This window comes from Hyperoodon ampullatus (assembly GCF_949752795.1).
Source record: "Hyperoodon ampullatus genome assembly, chromosome: 2".
Taxonomy (NCBI): Eukaryota; Metazoa; Chordata; class Mammalia; order Artiodactyla; family Ziphiidae; genus Hyperoodon; species Hyperoodon ampullatus.
Window position 1 is genome coordinate 23,748,759 of NC_136915.1, and position 19,056 is coordinate 23,767,814.

Consider the following 19,056-nt stretch of genomic DNA (forward strand, 5'->3'; position numbering starts at 1 on the left):
GGACTCTCAACCAGTGCGTGACCAGGGAAGCCCTGCCTTAGCTTATTAAGGAGACTGATCCTGGCCTTGAGTTGGTACGCTGAATTATGTTAGCATGAGTTAGGCTAGGATACTCCAAAGGGTCATACTGCTGAGAAGTCCAGAGTGGTCTTAGTAGGCTTTTCATGGTAGGAACAAGTATTCTGTTTGGCTGTTGAGCCATCTTATTTTCCTTAGAGTGGTTCCAATAAGATTGCATGGATTGAGATGCCTCAAATGAGAGAGTTTGAGCTCAAGGTGCCCCAATTCTGGTTGCCTTATTCCCCTTGTAGGTTCCGGTTCCACAGTCATGAGAACCATAATGAGGACTTTAAAGTCTACAACCTACATAGCAATAGTCTTATAACTATCACCTTACTCTCCTGAGGTCACACTGTTTCTACAGAGAACTGCCGAGGTTTGCTTTTCAAGTATGAGCGTGTACATTACAATGCTCTGATATCTAAGACTACTAATATATCACTTTCAACTAGTTGGTGATTGTAACTTAAGCATGTTGTATTGTCCTTAAATATGTTTTTAATATACTTATTTATATTCTGATTACGATTCTAGAAATTTATATATATATACATAAAATATATAATTACACACATATATATATACAAAAGCAAGTAATGGAAAGAAGCAATCAATTAAAATAATTTGATTTGTTAAAATGTCAGGATTGTAGGGAAATGTTCTTTTTTTCTAATAATTTAAAAATGATTTTTATTGGTAGTGTAATCTTTGAGCAATCAATAAAATGGTAAAAGAAAATATTTTACTGCTGCTGTGGAGCAAAACAGCAGAAAATAGTGGTATCAGATTATGATTGATACCTAACTTCTGTCTCTGATGATTTTTTTTTTTTTTTTTTTTTTTTTTTTTGCGGTACGCGGGCCTCTCACTATTGTGGCCTCTCCCGTTGTGGAGCACAGGCTCAGCGGCCATGGCTCACGGGCCCAGCCGCTCCACGGCATGTTGGATCTTCTCGGACCGGGGCACGAACCTGTATCCCCTGCATCAGCAGGCGGACTCTCAACCACTGCGCCACCAGGGAAGTCCTTTTTTTTTTTTTTTTTTTTTTTAAAGGAGCCCCAGTTTATCTATCACTCAGCTTCAACAGTTATTACCCCTGTAGCTTTCTTGAGTCATTTATTCCCCTCCATATTTTTCCCTGACAGTGTTTTAAAGCAAGTCATATAATTTCACCCATAAAAACTTAAGTATCTACCAAGATACAGATTTTAAGAACACAATACAACTATCACACCTAATAAAATTAACACTAATTCTTTAATATCTGATGATTCTTTTAATGGTTATTTGATCATAGTAGAATTTCAGGTTTGGGAGGACTTTATAGTCTAAATCTCATGCAATGCTTGATTCTCCTTTATAGCATTGTTACTTAATCATCATAACATTATAAGCAGCTAATTATTGTGTGTCTGTTATTATGTGCCAGATACTATGCTAGGCACTTTATGTATAATATCATATTTATCCTTTATAATCACCCTTTGAATTAGGCCAGCTCTTTTCTTTCTTTCTTTTTTTCTTTTCATAAATTTATTTATTTATTTTTGGCTGTGTTGGGTCTTCGATGCTGCACGCCAGCTTTCTCTAGTTGCTGCGAGCGGGGGCTACTCTTCGTTGCTGCATGGGCTTCTCATTGCAGTGGCTTCTCTTTTTGCGGAGCTCGGGCTCTAGGCGCCTGGGCTTCAGTAGTTGTGGCTCGCGGGCTCTAGAGCACAGGCTCAGTGGTTGTGGTGCACGGGCTTAGTTGCTCCGTGGCATGTGGGATCTTCCTGGACCAGGGCTTGAACCCATGCTCCTTGCATTGGCAGGCGGATTCTTAACCACTGCACCACCAGGGAAGTCCTAGGCCAGCTCTTTTCATATGGTGTTGTTTTACAGGCTGCTGGCAGTCTCCAAGGTTCTTTTTTTTTCGTGTATTTATTTATTTTTGGCTGCATTGGGTCTTCATTGCTGTGCATGGGCTTTCTCTAGTTGTGGCGAGTGGGAGCTACTCTTCATTGTGGTGCGCAGGCTTTTTATTGTGTTGGCTTCTCTTGTTGTGGAGCATGGGCCCTAGGCATGCGGGCTTCAGTAGTTGTGGCGTGTGGGCTCAGTATTTGTGGCTTGCGGGCTCTAGAGTGCAGGCTCAGTAGTTGTGGCACACGGGCTTAGTTGCTCTGCGGCATGTGGGATCTTCCTGGACCAGGGCTCAAACCCGTGTCCCCTGCATTGACAGGTGGATTCTTAACCACTGTACCACCAGGGAAGCCCAGTCTCCAAGATTCTGTTAAGGGGTCCATGAGGTCAAAATTATTTTCATAATAATACTAAGATATTATTTGCTCATTTCACTGTGTTGAAATGGTGGAGCACAAATCAAAGCAGTGGCACCAAACTGTACTACTAGTCATTATATGCTTCACCAACATTCACTTTTATTTATATTTATTTATTTAAATTTTCCATTTTAGCCCCTTTTTAAAATTGGCTTTATTTATTTATTTTTCTTATTTTTGGCTGCATTGGGTCTTCATTGCTGCACATGGGTTTCTCTGGTTGCGGTGAGCGGGGGTTACTCTTCGTTACTGTGTGCAGGCTTCTCATTGCGATGGCTTCTCTTGTTGCAGAGTATGGGCTTCTAGGCATGAGGGCTTCAGTAGGTTCAGCATATGGGCTCAGTAGTTGTGGCTCGCGGGCGCTAGGGCACAGGCTCAGTAGTTTTGGTGCACGGGCTTAGTTGCTTCACGGCATGTGGGATCTTCCCGGACCAGGCCGCGAACCCATGTCCCCTCCATTGTCAGGCAGATTCTTAACCACTGTGCCACCAGGGAAGTCCCACACTTTTACTTTTTAACTTGCAGTTAAAAATTTAAAAATAAAATAAAATATTTTTAAACCTGCCAGCTCGCTTAAAAATTTTCATGATGAAGCAGTAAAGAGTATTGATTTTATTAAATCTGAAATACATCCTGTTTAATATTCTGTGTGATTTAATGGGAAGTACAAAGAAAGCACTTCTTCTGCATACTGAGGTACTCGTCTTGAAGAAAAGCACATGTGTAATTGTTTTGAGTTCTCAGCTGCATTAGCCAGTTTTTTAATGCAACACCTTTTTTACTTGAAAAAGTGACTGTGATTATTCAGACTTGGTTATTTGGCATACATTTCCTCAAAAATGAAATGAGCCAGTCCTTTAAGGATTGGTAAATGACTGATAGTATTTGTTGCTAATGACAAAATTCAAGCTTTCAAGTGAAAATTAGAATTTTGGAAAATTTTTATTTGCCATCATGATCTTGACAGGTTCCAAATACTTAAACGACTTTTCTGATGAAGTTGGTGATTATTTTAATGAATGTGTTTCTTTTCTTTTAATATTGTACAATGAAATGTGTCAGCATTTGGAAAACTTGCATTACTCAGCCAACCAGTATTTTTCAGATATGAAATGCATGATGTTACAAAATCATGCATCTGTATAAAAGGCCCATTCAGGCTTCCCTGGTGGCGCAGTGGTTGGGAGTCCGCCTGCCGATGCAGGGGACACGGGTTCGTGCCCCGGTCTGGGAAGATCCCACATGCCGCGGAGCGGCTGGGCCCGTGAGCCATGGCCACTGAGCCTGTGCTCCGGAGCCTGTGCTCCGCAAGGGGAGAGGCCACAACAGTGAGAGGCCCGCCTACCGCAAAAAAAAAAAAAAAAAAAAAAAGGCCCATTCAAAATGCAAGATAGATAGACCAATGGATTTTAATGTAATATGGTACAAAAAGTTCACTGATATGTTTTCAGATTTCACATTGCAACTAACCTTTAGGAAACTGCCATTGTTAAGTTTTGGTGTAGTATCAAAGAAAAATATTTTTAATCATCAATTCTTCCTTTTCCAACTACATATCTGTGTGAGATCAGGTTTCCTCATATATTACAACCATACAAAATATTGCAACAGATTGAATACAGACGCAGGTAGGAAAATCTAGCTGTCTTCTAAGTTGCACATTAAAAAAAATTTGTAAATATGTAAAGCAGTGTCACTCCTTAACTACATTTGGGGAAAATACTGTTATTTTTCACACACAAAATTTTTCATGTTAAAATATGAGTCGTGGGCCTCCCTGGTGGCGCAGTGGTTGAGAGTCCGCCTGCCAATGCAGGGGATACGGGTTCGTGCCCCGGTCCGGGAGGATCCCATGTGCCGCGGAGCGGCTGGGCCCGTGAGCCATGGCCGCTGAGCCTGCGCGTCCGGAGCCTGTGCTCCGCAACGGGAGAGGCCACAGCAGTGAGAGGCCCGCATACCACAAAAAAAAAAAAAAAAAAAAAAAAAAAAAAAAAAAAAATGAGTCGTTTATTGTTATTCAGTAAGTCTACATACAAACGAGTTCCGTTCGGAGAGCGTATTCATAAGTCCAATTGGTTCGTAAGTCCAACAAAGTTAGCCTAGGTACCCAACTAACACAATCGGCTATATACTGTTGCTTTTATGATTGCTTCTGGACATCCTGGGCTTGAAATACAGATTCTGTACTGCTATACTCTACAGTACTGTACAAAGTACACAAAAGCACAACCACTTGTAGAGAATGCAAGCACGTGACAATGTATGCCAGACACGTGAACTAACTTACGTGATTGGACATGCAAACGCACATTCACATCTTTGAAAGTTCGCAACTTGAAGGTTCATAAGTAGGGGACTTACTGTTCTTTAAAGATTTAATCAATCGTTTTCAATTTTATTAGTTTTAATTTCTAATATAGTAAATATTGATAGAAATAACTCACATTAAAAAAAACTCTTTAGAGTCCTCAGTAATTATTGAGAGTGAAGGGATCCTGAGGTCAAAAAGTTTGAGAACCCCTGAGTTAGGCAATAAGACAAAAACCTGGGCTGTGGAGTCCGCCTGTCTTGCTTTGAATTCAGGCTCCATTCCTTATTAGCTTTAAGACTCAGTAAGTTATTTAAACTCTCTAAGTTTCAGTTTTTTCATCTGAAAAATAAGGCTGATGATGCGAATTTTGTGATTGTTAAATTAGAAATTCATGTAAAGTGCTTTGTACAATGATTCTTATTCCATTTTACAAGTAATGAATGTGAGTCTGGGTTTAGAGAACTGCTCTTTGGAACTAACTGAGTTTAAACCCAAATAGGTGAAACGATCTCAGAGGACAGGTGGATATGGTCCACTTGATGTTCTGTGAGGTATATAGATAGAAATTGAGCAATAATCGATCTCCATGATTAGAAAATTTAGAGGTCTGTCATCTTGGAATTGCTCCTTTTTGGAAAGATTGGCAATCCTCACAAAGAGAAAGCAAAATGGAAATTTTAATTATGTCCAACAACGTGACATTTTAACCAGTCCAAAGAGACTTCTGCTTAGGCAGAAGCATTTACTATGCATTGGAAAATACAAGAAATACTACCCTGCTCCTCAGATAAAGAGAAGATAGCCTACGTACATGGAATTCTTAGTAGTGGCCCTTTGCTTAGACAGAGACTGTGAAGCTATAATTAACACTAAATTTACAGTAGCAAATCAAGCTTTAAAACAAATTGTCCTCCATTTATGGGGACTAAGATGGTATGTAAAGTTGTCAGTTGTCCCCCACTTAATTATTTGAAACCACAGTCCTTAATTAGAAGATGGAACAACATTATTAAAAGGCTGTCACAACCCCGTCAGATGAAAACTGCTGACCACAAGCATGTAGAGCTCAAATTGGCTGAAACCAGAAGATGGGTGATGCTTGAAACTTCACCTTGATGCCAACCAATCAGAGAATTGTCCATGAGCTGATCATGCACCCTGTAGCCCCCTCCCTCACACTGTCTTTAAAACCTTTGTCTCCTAACCAGTAACTTGGAGATCGTTTTAGGACATTAATCCACCATCTTCCCAGGTTGCTGGCCACCTGAATAAAGCAACTTTTCCCATCAAAAAAAAAAAAGGCTGTCACATAACATTGGAATTCACTGAATGGCTCTATATCCTGACTCCACTTGCTCAAAATAAATACAGGGAAATTTTGTTATAACTTCTCTTTTTATTTTTTTTTTTTATTTATTTATTTTTTTTTTTAATTTTTTTTATTTTTTTTGCTGTACGTGGGCCTCTCACTGCTGTGGCCTCTCCCATTGCGGAGCACAGGCTCCGGACGCGCAGGCCCAACGGCCATGGCTCACGGGCCCAACCGCTCCGCGGCATGCGGGATCCTCCCAGACCGGGGCACGAACCCGTGTCCCCTGCATCGGCAGGCGGACTCCCAACCACTGCGCCACCAGGGAAGCCCTTAACTTCTCTTTTTAATGAGCAAAAGTTAACCAGTGCCAAAGCTCCCTGGTTAGGTACTTCGGTAAGCTGCAGTAGTTTCAAGTAGTAAATTATTAGGTGGTACTGAATAAATTCAGGACAGTACTCCTAATGGTTTAGAGCTGTCTAATCTCTTCCCAGATAATTTGTTACTACTTTCAAGAGTCTTCAAACATTTAGGAAAAACCATAGTCTTTAAAGTGTTAAGTTGAAAATCATTTTTAATTTGTGATTTAAATTTGTAAAATATATGTTTGTATTTATACACAGGTATCTGTGGTTGGTGGGATTATGGGAGATTTTCTTCTTTTTTTTTTCTATGCTCTTAAAGATATTTTCCAAATTTTATACAATGAATGAATGATTTTTATAAGCAGAAAAAGCTTCCTGAAACAATTGTGTTCTAAAGCCGTTAGGTGGGATAGAGCAAGATAGTCATCCATGCTGAGAGGCAGTCTGGCTGGGGATACTGGGGCCTAAGCAGGGTGAGGAGAATGTTCATTGTGGGGGGCCAGCCTGGCAGGAGAAGTCAGAGCTCAAATAGGATGAAAAGGGAGTCATGTGGACACGTGGTTGTGGTTATCACAGGCAGAGCAGAGTGAGAAGGGCATCCATGTGAGGGTAAGGCCTGCAGAGGGCATCCCTATGGGATGGTACCTGATACAGGTGTTGAAGCCTAAGCCGGGTGAAGAAGATGTCTATGGAAGGGGTAGCCTAACACCAGGAGTCAGAACCTGAGTGAGGTAAGGAGGACATGTGTGCCTAGCATGTGTCCCCAGCCTAGCATGGGGAATTCAGAGTCTTAAGCCAGTGAAGAGGGCATCCACATGGAGGAGGGGTCAGTGGCAGCAAAGAGAGATTGGTTATGTACAGGGGGTTGATCAAATAAGTCAATGTGTTGTGTTAAGGATACTGGGAGCCAGGTTTCTGACTGTCAGTAAAGGGAGATACAAATTAGAGTGAGAGAGAAATTAACATGAACCCTGTGGTGTTGCATTAAAACTGGAGGTTTCAATGTAAACTCATTGTTTCCAATAGATAGATGGATGGATAGATAGATGTTAGATAGATAGATAGATAGAGATGTAAATAGGTACACACACACACACACACATACACACGCATACTCACATACTCTGACTCTACGTTGTGCCAGAAGGAGGTGCTCAAAAAATGATGGGAAATGGTCAGAGGGACACAGAATCCAGCTTAGAAGGGCTCCCAATAACCAAATCTGGGACGATTTAAGCACTAAAATAAATATGGAAAAGAATTGATTATATTACATTGAATAAGCTGAGAATCCCTGAGTCCATACTGATATAAATGAGTGAATACATTAAAAGTTTGACAAGGAATAGACTATTTCCAAATACATTCCCACAGAATATTTATTAATTACAAAGAGGTAAAGAGGAATTTCATGGAAGAGAAGCCCGGGAGACATCACTGATCAAAATGAACATCTCCTGGAAGAGACAAATTGAAATCATGTTCCCCCTGATAGGATGCAGTGAGAACACAGGGTCACTTCTGTGATATTCCTGTGAAAGATTCATAACTTATGGGGTCAATTTATGGAGAAACATCAGACAGGCCCAAATTGAGGGGCATTCTATACAATAACTGGCCTATAATCTTTAGACGTTCAAGATTAGGAAAGTCAAAGAAAGACTAAGAAACTTTTCCAGACTGAAGAGGATGAAAGAGAGATGAACTAAATGAAACTCCATGAGGCTAAACTGGATTCTTCTGCCATACAGAACATTCTGGAAATAACTGGGTAAACTTGAATGGGGTCTGAGGATTAGATGGCAGTAATGTATTACTATTTATTTCCTTGTTTTCAGAGTCCTGTGGAGGTTATGTAGGAGAATGTCCTTGTTTGTAGGAATTACACACCAGAGTACTTGGGAGTGACTGGTCATCAGGTTGACAGTTTGCTCTCAAATGGTTCAGGAAAAATTGTTTGTATTGTAGGTAACTTTTAAGTGTGTTTCAAAATTTTTTTAGTTATATAAAAAATGTTAAATGCAAAGCATCAGCCAAAGCTCAAATATAAATATTATTTTCAACTAACAAGGAAAGTCATAGTTTTAAAGATCTCTTCTTACCACCTGCCCTTAATACAATTTTAAAGCATGCTTACTTATTAGAAAATCATTTAACTACATAGTTTGAAATTTAAATCTGTATTCAAACTGATTGACCCCGTTAATGTCCCTTAGAGTTGGAGGAGTATGGGGAAGATTTCATCATGATTGCTTCATTTAATGTCTTAAAACTTGTCTTCAAATTCAAGTGATTAAAATTATTTCTCGGGCTTCCCTGGTGGCACAGTGGTTGAGAGTCCGCCTGCTGATGCAGGGGACACGGGTTCGTGCCCCGGTCCGGGAAGATCCCACATGCCACGGAACGGCTAGGCCCGTGAGCCATGGCCGCTGAGCCTGCGCGTCCGGAGCCTGTGCTCCGCAGCGGGAGAGGCCACAACAGTGAGAGGCCGGCGTACTGCAAAAAAAAAAAGATTTCTCTTTTATGAGTAGCTTATGATGTACCACTGTACCAGAAACCTAAGGGTGCAATAATAATAAACATTTATATTTTACAAAGCAGTTTCACAAGCATTATCTCATTTTACCCTACTAGTCACATTCATTCATTCAGCAAAGATTAAAAAAAAAATCATTGCCTATACTAGTCTCAAGAAGTAGGTATTATTATGCTTCTTACTTTATAGTTAAGAGATTGAGGTCACCACTCTTAAGTGCAAGAACCAGGATTCCAGCTGCAGTGATGTGACTTGGGTTCTGGCTAAAGCCTGCTACCTTAAACTGAGTCATAACTTGCCTATGACCATGTAATCCCTCCACGCTTGTTTCTTTGTCAGCAAAGTGAAAGTGTTGGACTCTATAATCTTCAAGCTGCATTCCAGCTTCGAATCCTAAAATTCAAGCCATCAATAATACTAACACTAACAACAACAAAGACAAAAAAACCAAAAACCCATAAAATGGGAGTAACCTTAACTAGAAAAGTATATAATTTATATGAGGGAAAAAAAACTACAAAAATTTCCTGAGATGTTTTTAATGACTTGAATATACAGACTTGCATATGTGTTTATTTTCCCATTCTCCTTTTTTGTGTTCAATTTCAGAGTCATTAATAAAGAGCATTCAGGTATGATGGTTTAGTGCTTGTGGAAGGAAGTTTTTATTCTGAGATGCTGAGTCATTAACAAATCTGCAGTTTCTTTCCTGAGATTTTTTTTTATGGGGGGGGTGTTATTCCAGGGAACCCTTTGTTCTTTTTAATGAGGATAAAGACAGATGGGTTTGGAAAAGACTTTCTCTTGTTAAATGAATAGGTCACTGCTGCTTTTTATAGCTGGAGGCTGGCAGTCTTATGGGAAATAGGCATTTACATGTTTTCTTTGGGGGTATGGCTGCTTTATTGTTACTATGAAGTTCTGTTTGATTGGTCTGAATTGCACATCACTAGGAGTAATTATTTTCTTCAAAGCTCAGCATAACAGCTCATGAGCACTTTTCAAAAGAGAAGAAAGTTATAAAGGAGAAGGCAAGACTGTCATAGTGAGTGTTTAGACAGTGAGACTGATTGTTTTCAAACAAATTTAATTCATTATATGCCTAGTAATGAAGACATCTTAATAACAGAGAAAACAGCCCCATTATCTACATGCCTCTATTAACCAATTTATTTTGTTTAGGTCAGTGGGCAGGACACCATCTGTTACCAGAAATTTTCTTTTCATCAAGCCTGCCCCCATTAAGAATCCCCAGTTAAGCAACTTCAGCTGCCCTCCTGTTTAATTTCCATATTAACTCAATTCAGGGATAGGGAGAGAAAAAGGCAGCTAAGAGGATACTGTAAGTTGTACCATGCCCTCAGAGGATTTAATTTGGTCACCTCCTTGACAAGATAAATTAGTGGGAGGAGTTTATGTGTGTGGGAGAAAAGGCCTAAGGAGAGGGAGGGGCAGAACTGATGGTGGATGAGGTGGCTTTAAAGAAATTTAGGTTTCATTTTTTAACTTTTTTTTTCTGATAGCTTTTTGGTGACTTTTTGTTTCTCCAAGGTCTCTTTTTCCAAGGCATATTTCAATTATTTAGATACAGGTAGTGATAAGAGTCCTTTTCCATACATAATAGTCTACTTTTAGGACTATGAAATATATCTACATACATATTGGTATGTATATGTTTATATAAAGTACAAGTAATATACAAATGTTATTATTGTAAATGTTGACACTGTGACACTGAAAGTCTTTTTGTTTTTCTTCTATCAAAGGTCCATGACTCCAGCTCAGGCTGACCTGGAATTTCTTGAGAATGCCAAAAAGTTGTCTATGTATGGTGTTGACCTTCATAAAGCAAAGGTAATGGTAACTTTGGCCTTTATTAATATGCGTGTATCAGACCTGTGTCATATAATATTTCTTACCAACCTTTATCTGGGGCATTACAAAACGTTCAGAAGAGATAGTGTTGGAATTTTAAGTCTATCAGTTGAACCAGTCAAGTGTAGCAAGTGTATCAATTGAATTGCCCTTTTACAATTCCACCATCAGAACGAAGTTTCACACCTAAGCAGCCATAAGGATCAAAAGATATATCACCGAGAGCAAAAGAAATGATAATTTCCTAAAATGCAGATACACTTGAAAATATAGAGTGACAGTGAGGCATGTTTCACAGACAACATCACCTATATCAGAATCACCCGGGGTGTTTATTAAATATGCAGATTCCTGAGCTCCTCCCAGATTGACTGAATAACTTTGGAGGAGAGGCTGTCTCCAGATTTAATGAATATCCCAAATGATCCTCCTTCATGCTTGAATCTGAGAATCATTGGCGTAAGGTAGTGGTTCTCAAAGTGTGGTCTCTGAACCAGCATTTAGCATCGTCTAGGAACTTGTTAGAAATGCTCATGTCAGGTCCCATCCCAGTCTCGCTGAATCAGAAACTATGTGGGTGGAGCCCAGCAGTCTGTTTTAATAAGCTCTCCAGGTGATTCTAATGCACACAGGAGGAACCACAGTGGCTCATTTGAGAACCACTGGGTTAGGGATTTGGAAACGTGAGCTTTCATCCTAGTTCTACCTAATACAACCTAACACAATGACTTCTCTCATCTTCAGCTACTGAAATGGCTGGGGAGGTTGAGGAGTTTGTGAGAGAAAGAAAGGGCTCAAGGGATGATCTGAGGTTCATTTAGAGAAATTTAACTAGGATGCGTGATGGGGAATCAAAACCATGTCTAGTGAGAAACAGGCAAAGGAATAGGGATACTTAACCCACAGAAGGGAAAGTTTAGGAAAGATATAATGTCAGTCTTCATAGATTTCAAGGATTAACTTGTGAAGTAAAGATTTTACTATGGCTCCAAGATATAACACTAGAGCCGGTAAAATGAAAACTGCAGGGAAATACTTTTCAGCCCAGTTGGACAAATTGTCTCACAGAGCTATTTCAAAGATGGGATGGGCTACCTCAGAAGGGATTGAGTTGTCTATCACTAGAGATATTCCAGGTTAGGCAGAATAATCACTTGGTAGGAATTTAGAAAAGGACATTCAAACATTTGGTGGGTGATTGGACTAAAATGACCTTTCAGGCTTCTCCCAACCTGAATATCTGTATCTGAAGTTTCTTCCTTATTTACATTCTAGTAACTAATAAAATTTCATTGCATGTTAGTGAGTTTTCTTAAGATGTTGCTCTGGACTGTTTTGGGCTGGGTACTGTAACTTCTGTGAATCTCAAAAGTAGATGGTAGGAAGATCAGATCAGGTCCAGAACTGAAATTGTTAGGTTTTGCTTCTCAATTTCTGCTGGAGGCTGGTGTCAATTCAGTAATTATCAGGATTACATGAGGAGTCAGGCAGCATATTTCTACAGCAAATGTTGTAAAGCAAATTGTTTCTCCAAAACATATAGTTAAAAGAGAGATGTAGTTGTACCCACAGCCTTTAAAAACTTAAGGGGACATCTTCTGGGAAATTCTGTTATGTAGTCATCGAATTGAAGCTGAATATAATTTCTTCTTCTCTCTATTGTGCTTGTACATAACACACGTAGGCACTAATATGTTTCTTTATACTCATTTTGGGAAAAGGAGCAGTCTAGAAGCATATAACTCCGGTCTTTTATTACTTATATAAATAAATGGTTATCTGTAGAGATTAACTCAGGTGAAATTTATTTTCCTTGAATTACAGACATAGATGATTGATATTATATATTTAATTAAAATTTTTCTTTAATAAAGAGGTGTGCAAATATGGCTTTATTGGTAACTTACTAATCCTTTTTGACCTGAGGATAATATTTATAACTTACTATACTTAAAAAAAAATTACTTAACATCAGTAATTATAAAAATCTGAGTTCTCTCATACTGAGTTTATAAGGAATAGAGTCAACTCCTATACTTATCATGGTTTTTGGAGGGATGACCACTTTATCATAGAAAAACAAGAATTATAGTTGTGCATGTATATTTGGTAGTATACATAGCCCTATGCCCTGGCCTCCAGGAAGTCCTGATGGTCTGCTGACTTAAACATACATGTATACGACATGCTACCATAGCTACCATAGTAATTATTTGCTGACTATGATAATGATAGGTTTGAGTACTTCACAACTGGGAGACCAAAATGCCTGCCCTAGGATTTTCATATACAGACAGGCATGGTAAAAATAAATTAATGTTTCTTTTTGAATTATTAAGGGAAGCCTTTTTTTAAAATTCATTTATTTATTTATTGGCTGTGTTGGGTCTTCGTTGCTGCACGCAGGCTTTCTCTAGTTGCGGTGAGCAGGGGCTATTCTTTGTTGTGGTGCGCGGGCTTCTCATTGCAGTGGCTTCTCTTGCTGCGGAGCATGGCCTCTAGGCATGCGGGCTTCAGTAGTTGTGGCACCCAGGCTCAGTAGCTGTGGCTCGCGGGCTCTAGAGCACAGTCTAGGTAGTTGTGGCACACGGGCTTAGTTGCTCCGCGGCATGTGGGATCTTCCCCGACCAGGGCTCGAACCCATGTCCCCTGCATTGGCAGGCAGATTCTTTTTTTTTTTTTTTGGTACGCGGGCCTCTCACTGTTGTGGCCTCTCCCACTGCGGAGCACAGGCTCCGGATGCGCAGGCTCAGCGGCCATGGCTCATGGGCCCAGCCGCTCCGCGGCATATGGGATCCTCCCGGACCGGGGCACGAACCCGCATCCCCTGCATCGGCAGGCGGACTCTCAACCACTGCGCCACCAGGGAGGCCCGGCAGGCAGATTCTTGACCACTGCTCCACCAGGGAAGTCCCAGGGAAGCCTTTTTGGAGGCTGCAGAGGCTCAGTTTTATGAGAGTGTTGTGAAGGTAGATGAGGTGCAAGCCGAGTGACATTTCACAGTGGCTTTGAGGGGTGGTGATGGTGGCTGTATTACTCCTCATGGCAGTCGATTCCTTCAGTGGGTAAGATGTGTGTATGTCCATGTTTCTTGGACAAAAGAAAAGCAGATGTTCCCTCAGTCACTAATAATGAATGAAATAATTGATAGTAATGGTTGAAGGTTTAAGCTTAGTGTATGTTGTTACTAAAATACCTTGAAATTTCCTAATTTATCAACTTACATGAATCCAGATTTTTATATGTCTGAAGCAAAGAATTTACTAATATTTGCCGTAATAAGTTATGATTAATAATGTGGGCAGGGGGCTTCCCTGGTGGCGCAGTGGTTGCGAGTCCGCCTGCCGATGCAGGGGACGCGGGTTTGTGCCCCGGTCTGGGAAGATCCCACATGCCGCGGAGTGGCTGGGCCCGTGAGCCATGGCCGCTGAGCCTGCGCGTCCGGAGCCTGTGCTCCGCAACGGGAGAGGCCACAGCAGTGAGAAGCCCGCGTACCGAAAAAAAAAAAAAAAAAAAAAAAAATAATGTGGGCAGGTAACAAACTCAGTGTAAACACTTACTGAGCATGTTGTCAATAACAGTATTTGGAGTGATATAGCAATGATTTAGATACAGTTTCCACCCTCAAGGACTGAATTTTAATTTTTTTCTAGTTGTTTTCCTCATTATAAAGGTGATATATTAATAATATACGTATATGTATATATATATATATATTATCCATACATAATTGTATGTGCCTAGAAAATAGGATAATCCTGGAAATTATCAAATCAGTACTGGTTACTGTTAAAGAGTGTGGGAGGAGGAGGGTAGATTTTTTTTTTAATTTTATACATTTCTGTACTGTTTGAATTTCTTACATACATGTGTTAGTTTTTTCATATTTGAATGCTTTTTAAAAGATAATACATGTTTATTGTAATTGGAAAGTATAGAAAACTGAAATGAAAAATTGTTCATAATTGTACCACCTAGAGAATCCCATTATTAACATTTTGGTGTATTCATCTTACTTCTGTGTATATTTTTTATATTGTTGGAATCAAATTATGTACGTAATTTTAGTTACAACATAATTATTTTCCCATTTATCTCCCAAATTCTATTTAACTGTTTTTTTTGTGGTACGCGGGCCTCTCACTGTTGTGGCCTCTCCCGTTGCGGAGCACAGGCTCCGGATGCACAGGCCCAGCGGCCATGGCTCATGGGCCCAGCTGCGCCACGGCATGTGGGATCCTCCCGGACCGGGGCACGAACCCGCGTCCCCTGCATTGGCAGGCGGACTCTCAACCACTGCACCACCAGGGAAGCCCTATTTAACTGTTTTAATGGCCACATTGTATTTCACTATATGGATGAACAATAATTTAACCCTAATGCTTGGATACTTAGGTTATATCCAGTTTTTCACTCTTATAACATTCTGAACATTATCATGTGTAAAGCTTTTTCTGTGGTTTGAATTATTTCCTTAGAACAGATTATAGAAATAGAATTACTGAGTCTGATTTGGACATTTTAAAGATATTTGTGGTAGGTAATAACATTGATTTTTAAATGTAGTATAGTAACGGCATTTTTACATAGACCAAATAGTCCCATGGGTTATGGTTGTTAGGTGAAACTTTATTTTTCATTGTATTCTTTGTAACTGTATTTGGTTGTTGATGTCTTCAGATTGTCTAATAATAGTCGACTATGTTGAGCACTTTGCTCAAGACTGAAACGCTAACGCTTTTTTTCCTCAGGACTTGGAGGGAGTGGATATCATCCTAGGTGTCTGCTCTAGTGGCCTTCTGGTTTACAAAGATAAGCTGAGAATTAACCGCTTTCCTTGGCCCAAAGTGCTGAAGATTTCTTACAAACGTAGCAGCTTTTTCATTAAGATTCGGCCTGGAGAGGTACAGAATTCGTGTTTTCCTTTCCTCCTGAATCAAACACAGACCATGTCTAAAACATCTCTTCATTCCTGTTTTCCTTGTTGTGTCATCTGTGAGGTCTCTCTATAGCTAACTATTTAGGTGCTGATATTTTGTTTCCTAATCAGTCCCGTGATGCTTCTTCTCTTCCTTCCTATTTGCTTTCTGGACAGTTCTCTTCATGTAGGTAAATGTACCATGGCCCAAAGTGAAATTTGTATTAATAAACTTGTTCCTTGTTTACTCCAGGTAAAAGCTTGATGGAAAAATATTTATAAATTAAGTAGCATGAGATTTTTAAATTGTGGGGTTAAATTACTTATGTTTTGTACCACCAGTCCCTTACCTTATATAATTATTTGTATATGTAGGTTCTATTAGTTACTGGGAATGTGTCCTAGGGTCAAGTTCTAGATTTTTAGTAGAGTTGGATGTTCAACTTTGTACCAGGTAACTCAGTTACTAGTTGGTGGTCAATTTTCAGAATATACTAATGCTGGCCAAATTTAACTTTTATATTAAAGAGCCATCATGGTATAGCAGAAAATTGTTCAAGTAGGAATTAAATTAAAAAAAAAAAGTTCTAGTGCCTACTCTGCCACCTACTAAGTAAAAGACCCTGGATAAATCTAAAGTGTTCCTTACCATTCAAGGGGGATAATACCTGCTCTGTCAAGGTTGATTTGAAGATCAAATGAGATGACAGAGGTAAAAGCTCTGAACAGGAAAGCATCGTACTAATGTAAAGAGGCTTTTTTGTGTATATATCACCATCTGCTGGTGAAAAATGGCTCATTATTTGAACATGGAAATACTGAATGTGCAGCCTTAAAATTTCGGATAAGGATTATCACTGAAGCATTTATTTATACCATAGTTATGCCTAGCAAAAGTCAAAGAGTTTCAAATCCAAGAGTCATTCAGTCAACAAATATTTATTGATGGCTTTCTTTGTGTCAGACACTATTCTAGGGGCTAGGAACAGTAAATATCAATAGAAGAGTCCATCCTTCAACACTTTTTTTTTTTTTTAACATCTTTATTGGAGTATAATTGCTTTACAATGGTGTGTTAGTTTCTGCTTTATAACAAAGTGAATCAGCTATACATAAACGTATATCCCCATATCTCCTCCCTCTTGTGTCTCCCTCCCACCCTCCCTATCCCACCCCTCTATGTGGTCACAAAGCACCGAGCCTATCTCCCTGTGCTATGCGGTTGCTTCCCGCTAGCTATTTTACATTTGGTAGGGTATATATGTCCATGCCACTCTCTCACTTCATCCCAGCTTCCTCTTCTCCTTCCCTCTGTCCTCAAGTCCATTCCTCAACAATCTTACATTTTAATGTGGGAAGGCAGAAAAAAATATATATATGATAATGGGAAGTCCTTGGTTTCTTTAAATGTTAACTATATAATATATACTAAAAATGCAAAATTCTTACTTAAGAAACAATAAAGAACAACAGTAGGATTTTGAGAAGTGTAGTATAGTATTGTGACTACAACAGATGATTCAGAAGTAGCGTGGTGTAGTGGCAACCATGAAATTCTGGTTCTGCCACTTAATAGCTGTGAGACTAAGCAGGTGACTTCTCTGATCTCAGTTTCTTCATGTATAAAAATACAGATGATACTGTCTGATCATAGTGTTATTGGGAATAATAGGCACTAGAAATAAATGTCAGTGTCCTTTCCATCTTATAAAGTACGCTTAAGGCAGAAAAAAAGAGGCAAGAGACTAGCAGGACAGTGTTTCCAGTAGCCCTGGCAGGATGTGGTTTACTTCAGTCAAAGAAGTATCTAGATAAACTAATGATCAATCAAAGAAAAAAAAAGGCATTTAATAATTCAATAATCTGGTTTGAGCCACAATCTTTAGTTCCTATTACTAAAAACGATTGCATAATAATATTAGTTAATTGGAGGAATCATCTGCTATCCTATTCCCTGATTATTGAGTAGTCTAGTATCCTAAATGCAGACAGTAACTAAGGAAGAGCAGTGTCTGGACAATCAAAATGTGACTTAATTGTGTCTCAGAATAATATACAGTGTATATGTGTGTGTGTGTGTGTGTGTGTGTGTTTCTGAACAAAATAAGATGTGTAAATGATATAAGATGCATTCCCTGGCTTCCTTGCTGTGGAAAAAACCACTCTCAGTGAGTAAATTTCTTTTGGTAAGTAGGAAAAAATTTCAAATGATATTTTATGTCCTTAGACTAGTAACTTTCTTTTTATTCACAATGATCTCTTCTGCAGCACCTTATTTCTTTGGTCCTGTATCACTGTAGTTGAATAATACTTTATGTTCCATGTTTGCTTGTGTATTTATAGCAAGAACAGTATGAAAGTACTATCGGATTCAAACTTCCCAGTTACCGAGCAGCTAAGAAATTATGGAAAGTCTGTGTAGAGCATCACACGTTTTTCAGGTATTGTTCTCACTTAAGTATTTTTCAAGGATAAATTATTTATGCATGTTTCTATTTTAAACCTGCTATTGAAATTTCCTTCTTTGCATGGCTGGCCATCTTTTATTTAGTTCAGGTGAGATCATCTTAAGCAAGATAAAATGAGTCTAGTTCTCCTTCTTTGGGTTGAAAAACACTGTAACATTCCCAGAGCACCTTTCTGTGTATGGTAGAAGGAGGAGGGAAATGAGAAATAGGAACCTGTGTTTACTAGAGGCTCTGTGATTACCCTAACTGGAGCTAAATCCAGTCCTGTCAGGAAGAGGTACCCTGACTTAACCTCCACATGGAATTTCTCTAAGGAATGCTTAACTACCTTCTGTGGGGCTCTTATAGTAGGTTAAAAATGTGAAGCTGATCGTTATCTTGATTCTAATAAACCCCAGAAAGGGAGCACAGAGAACCATCTTTGAAACACAGTTGTATCAGATAAACAGAAGACAGAAGAAAGTTTCATCTCCTTTGCTTTTCAAGAGGACATATAATTAACCTCTTGTGTTCATTTACCAAGCATTTTCTGTGTGCTTACCCTTTGTATAGGCACTGTACTAGGCATTGGGAATACATCACTAGATAGTTCTAGCCCCTGTCCTGATGGAACATAAAATCTAGCAGACAAATAATTACTTCTGTTGAAAGGAGAGCCAGCTAGTTAGCTGTCAGTCTGCCTTTTTAAGAAAATATCTTTATTATAGAAAATTGCATGTATAGCACAATGAAGAGAATAGTATAATGAACTCCTCTGGTCCCAAACTCCACCTTCAACAATTATCACCCCAAGGTCAATCCTGCTTCATCTATATCCCCACTCACTCCTTCCTACTGCTTCTCAGATTTTTTGAAGTAAATCCCAGACTATCATGCCATGTTGTTCATAAATAAAC

General features: G+C 39.3%; 1 protein-coding gene across 11 annotated transcripts in view; it reads left to right on the top strand.

Annotated features, from left to right (window-relative positions):
- Nucleotides 1-19,056, top strand: part of EPB41 (erythrocyte membrane protein band 4.1) — a gene marked incomplete at both ends in the record, with an annotated part of 116,830 nt that overhangs the window by 23,222 nt on the left and 74,552 nt on the right. For all 11 annotated transcript variants that reach the window (XM_079698505.1, XM_079698508.1, XM_079698509.1 and 8 more), the window contains 3 exons: nucleotides 10,666-10,753; nucleotides 15,526-15,678; nucleotides 18,036-18,133. In XM_079698505.1, coding sequence (XP_079554631.1) covers nucleotides 10,666-10,753; nucleotides 15,526-15,678; nucleotides 18,036-18,133 — 339 coding nt within the window. The remainder of the gene's footprint in view (nucleotides 1-10,665; nucleotides 10,754-15,525; nucleotides 15,679-18,035; nucleotides 18,134-19,056) is intronic.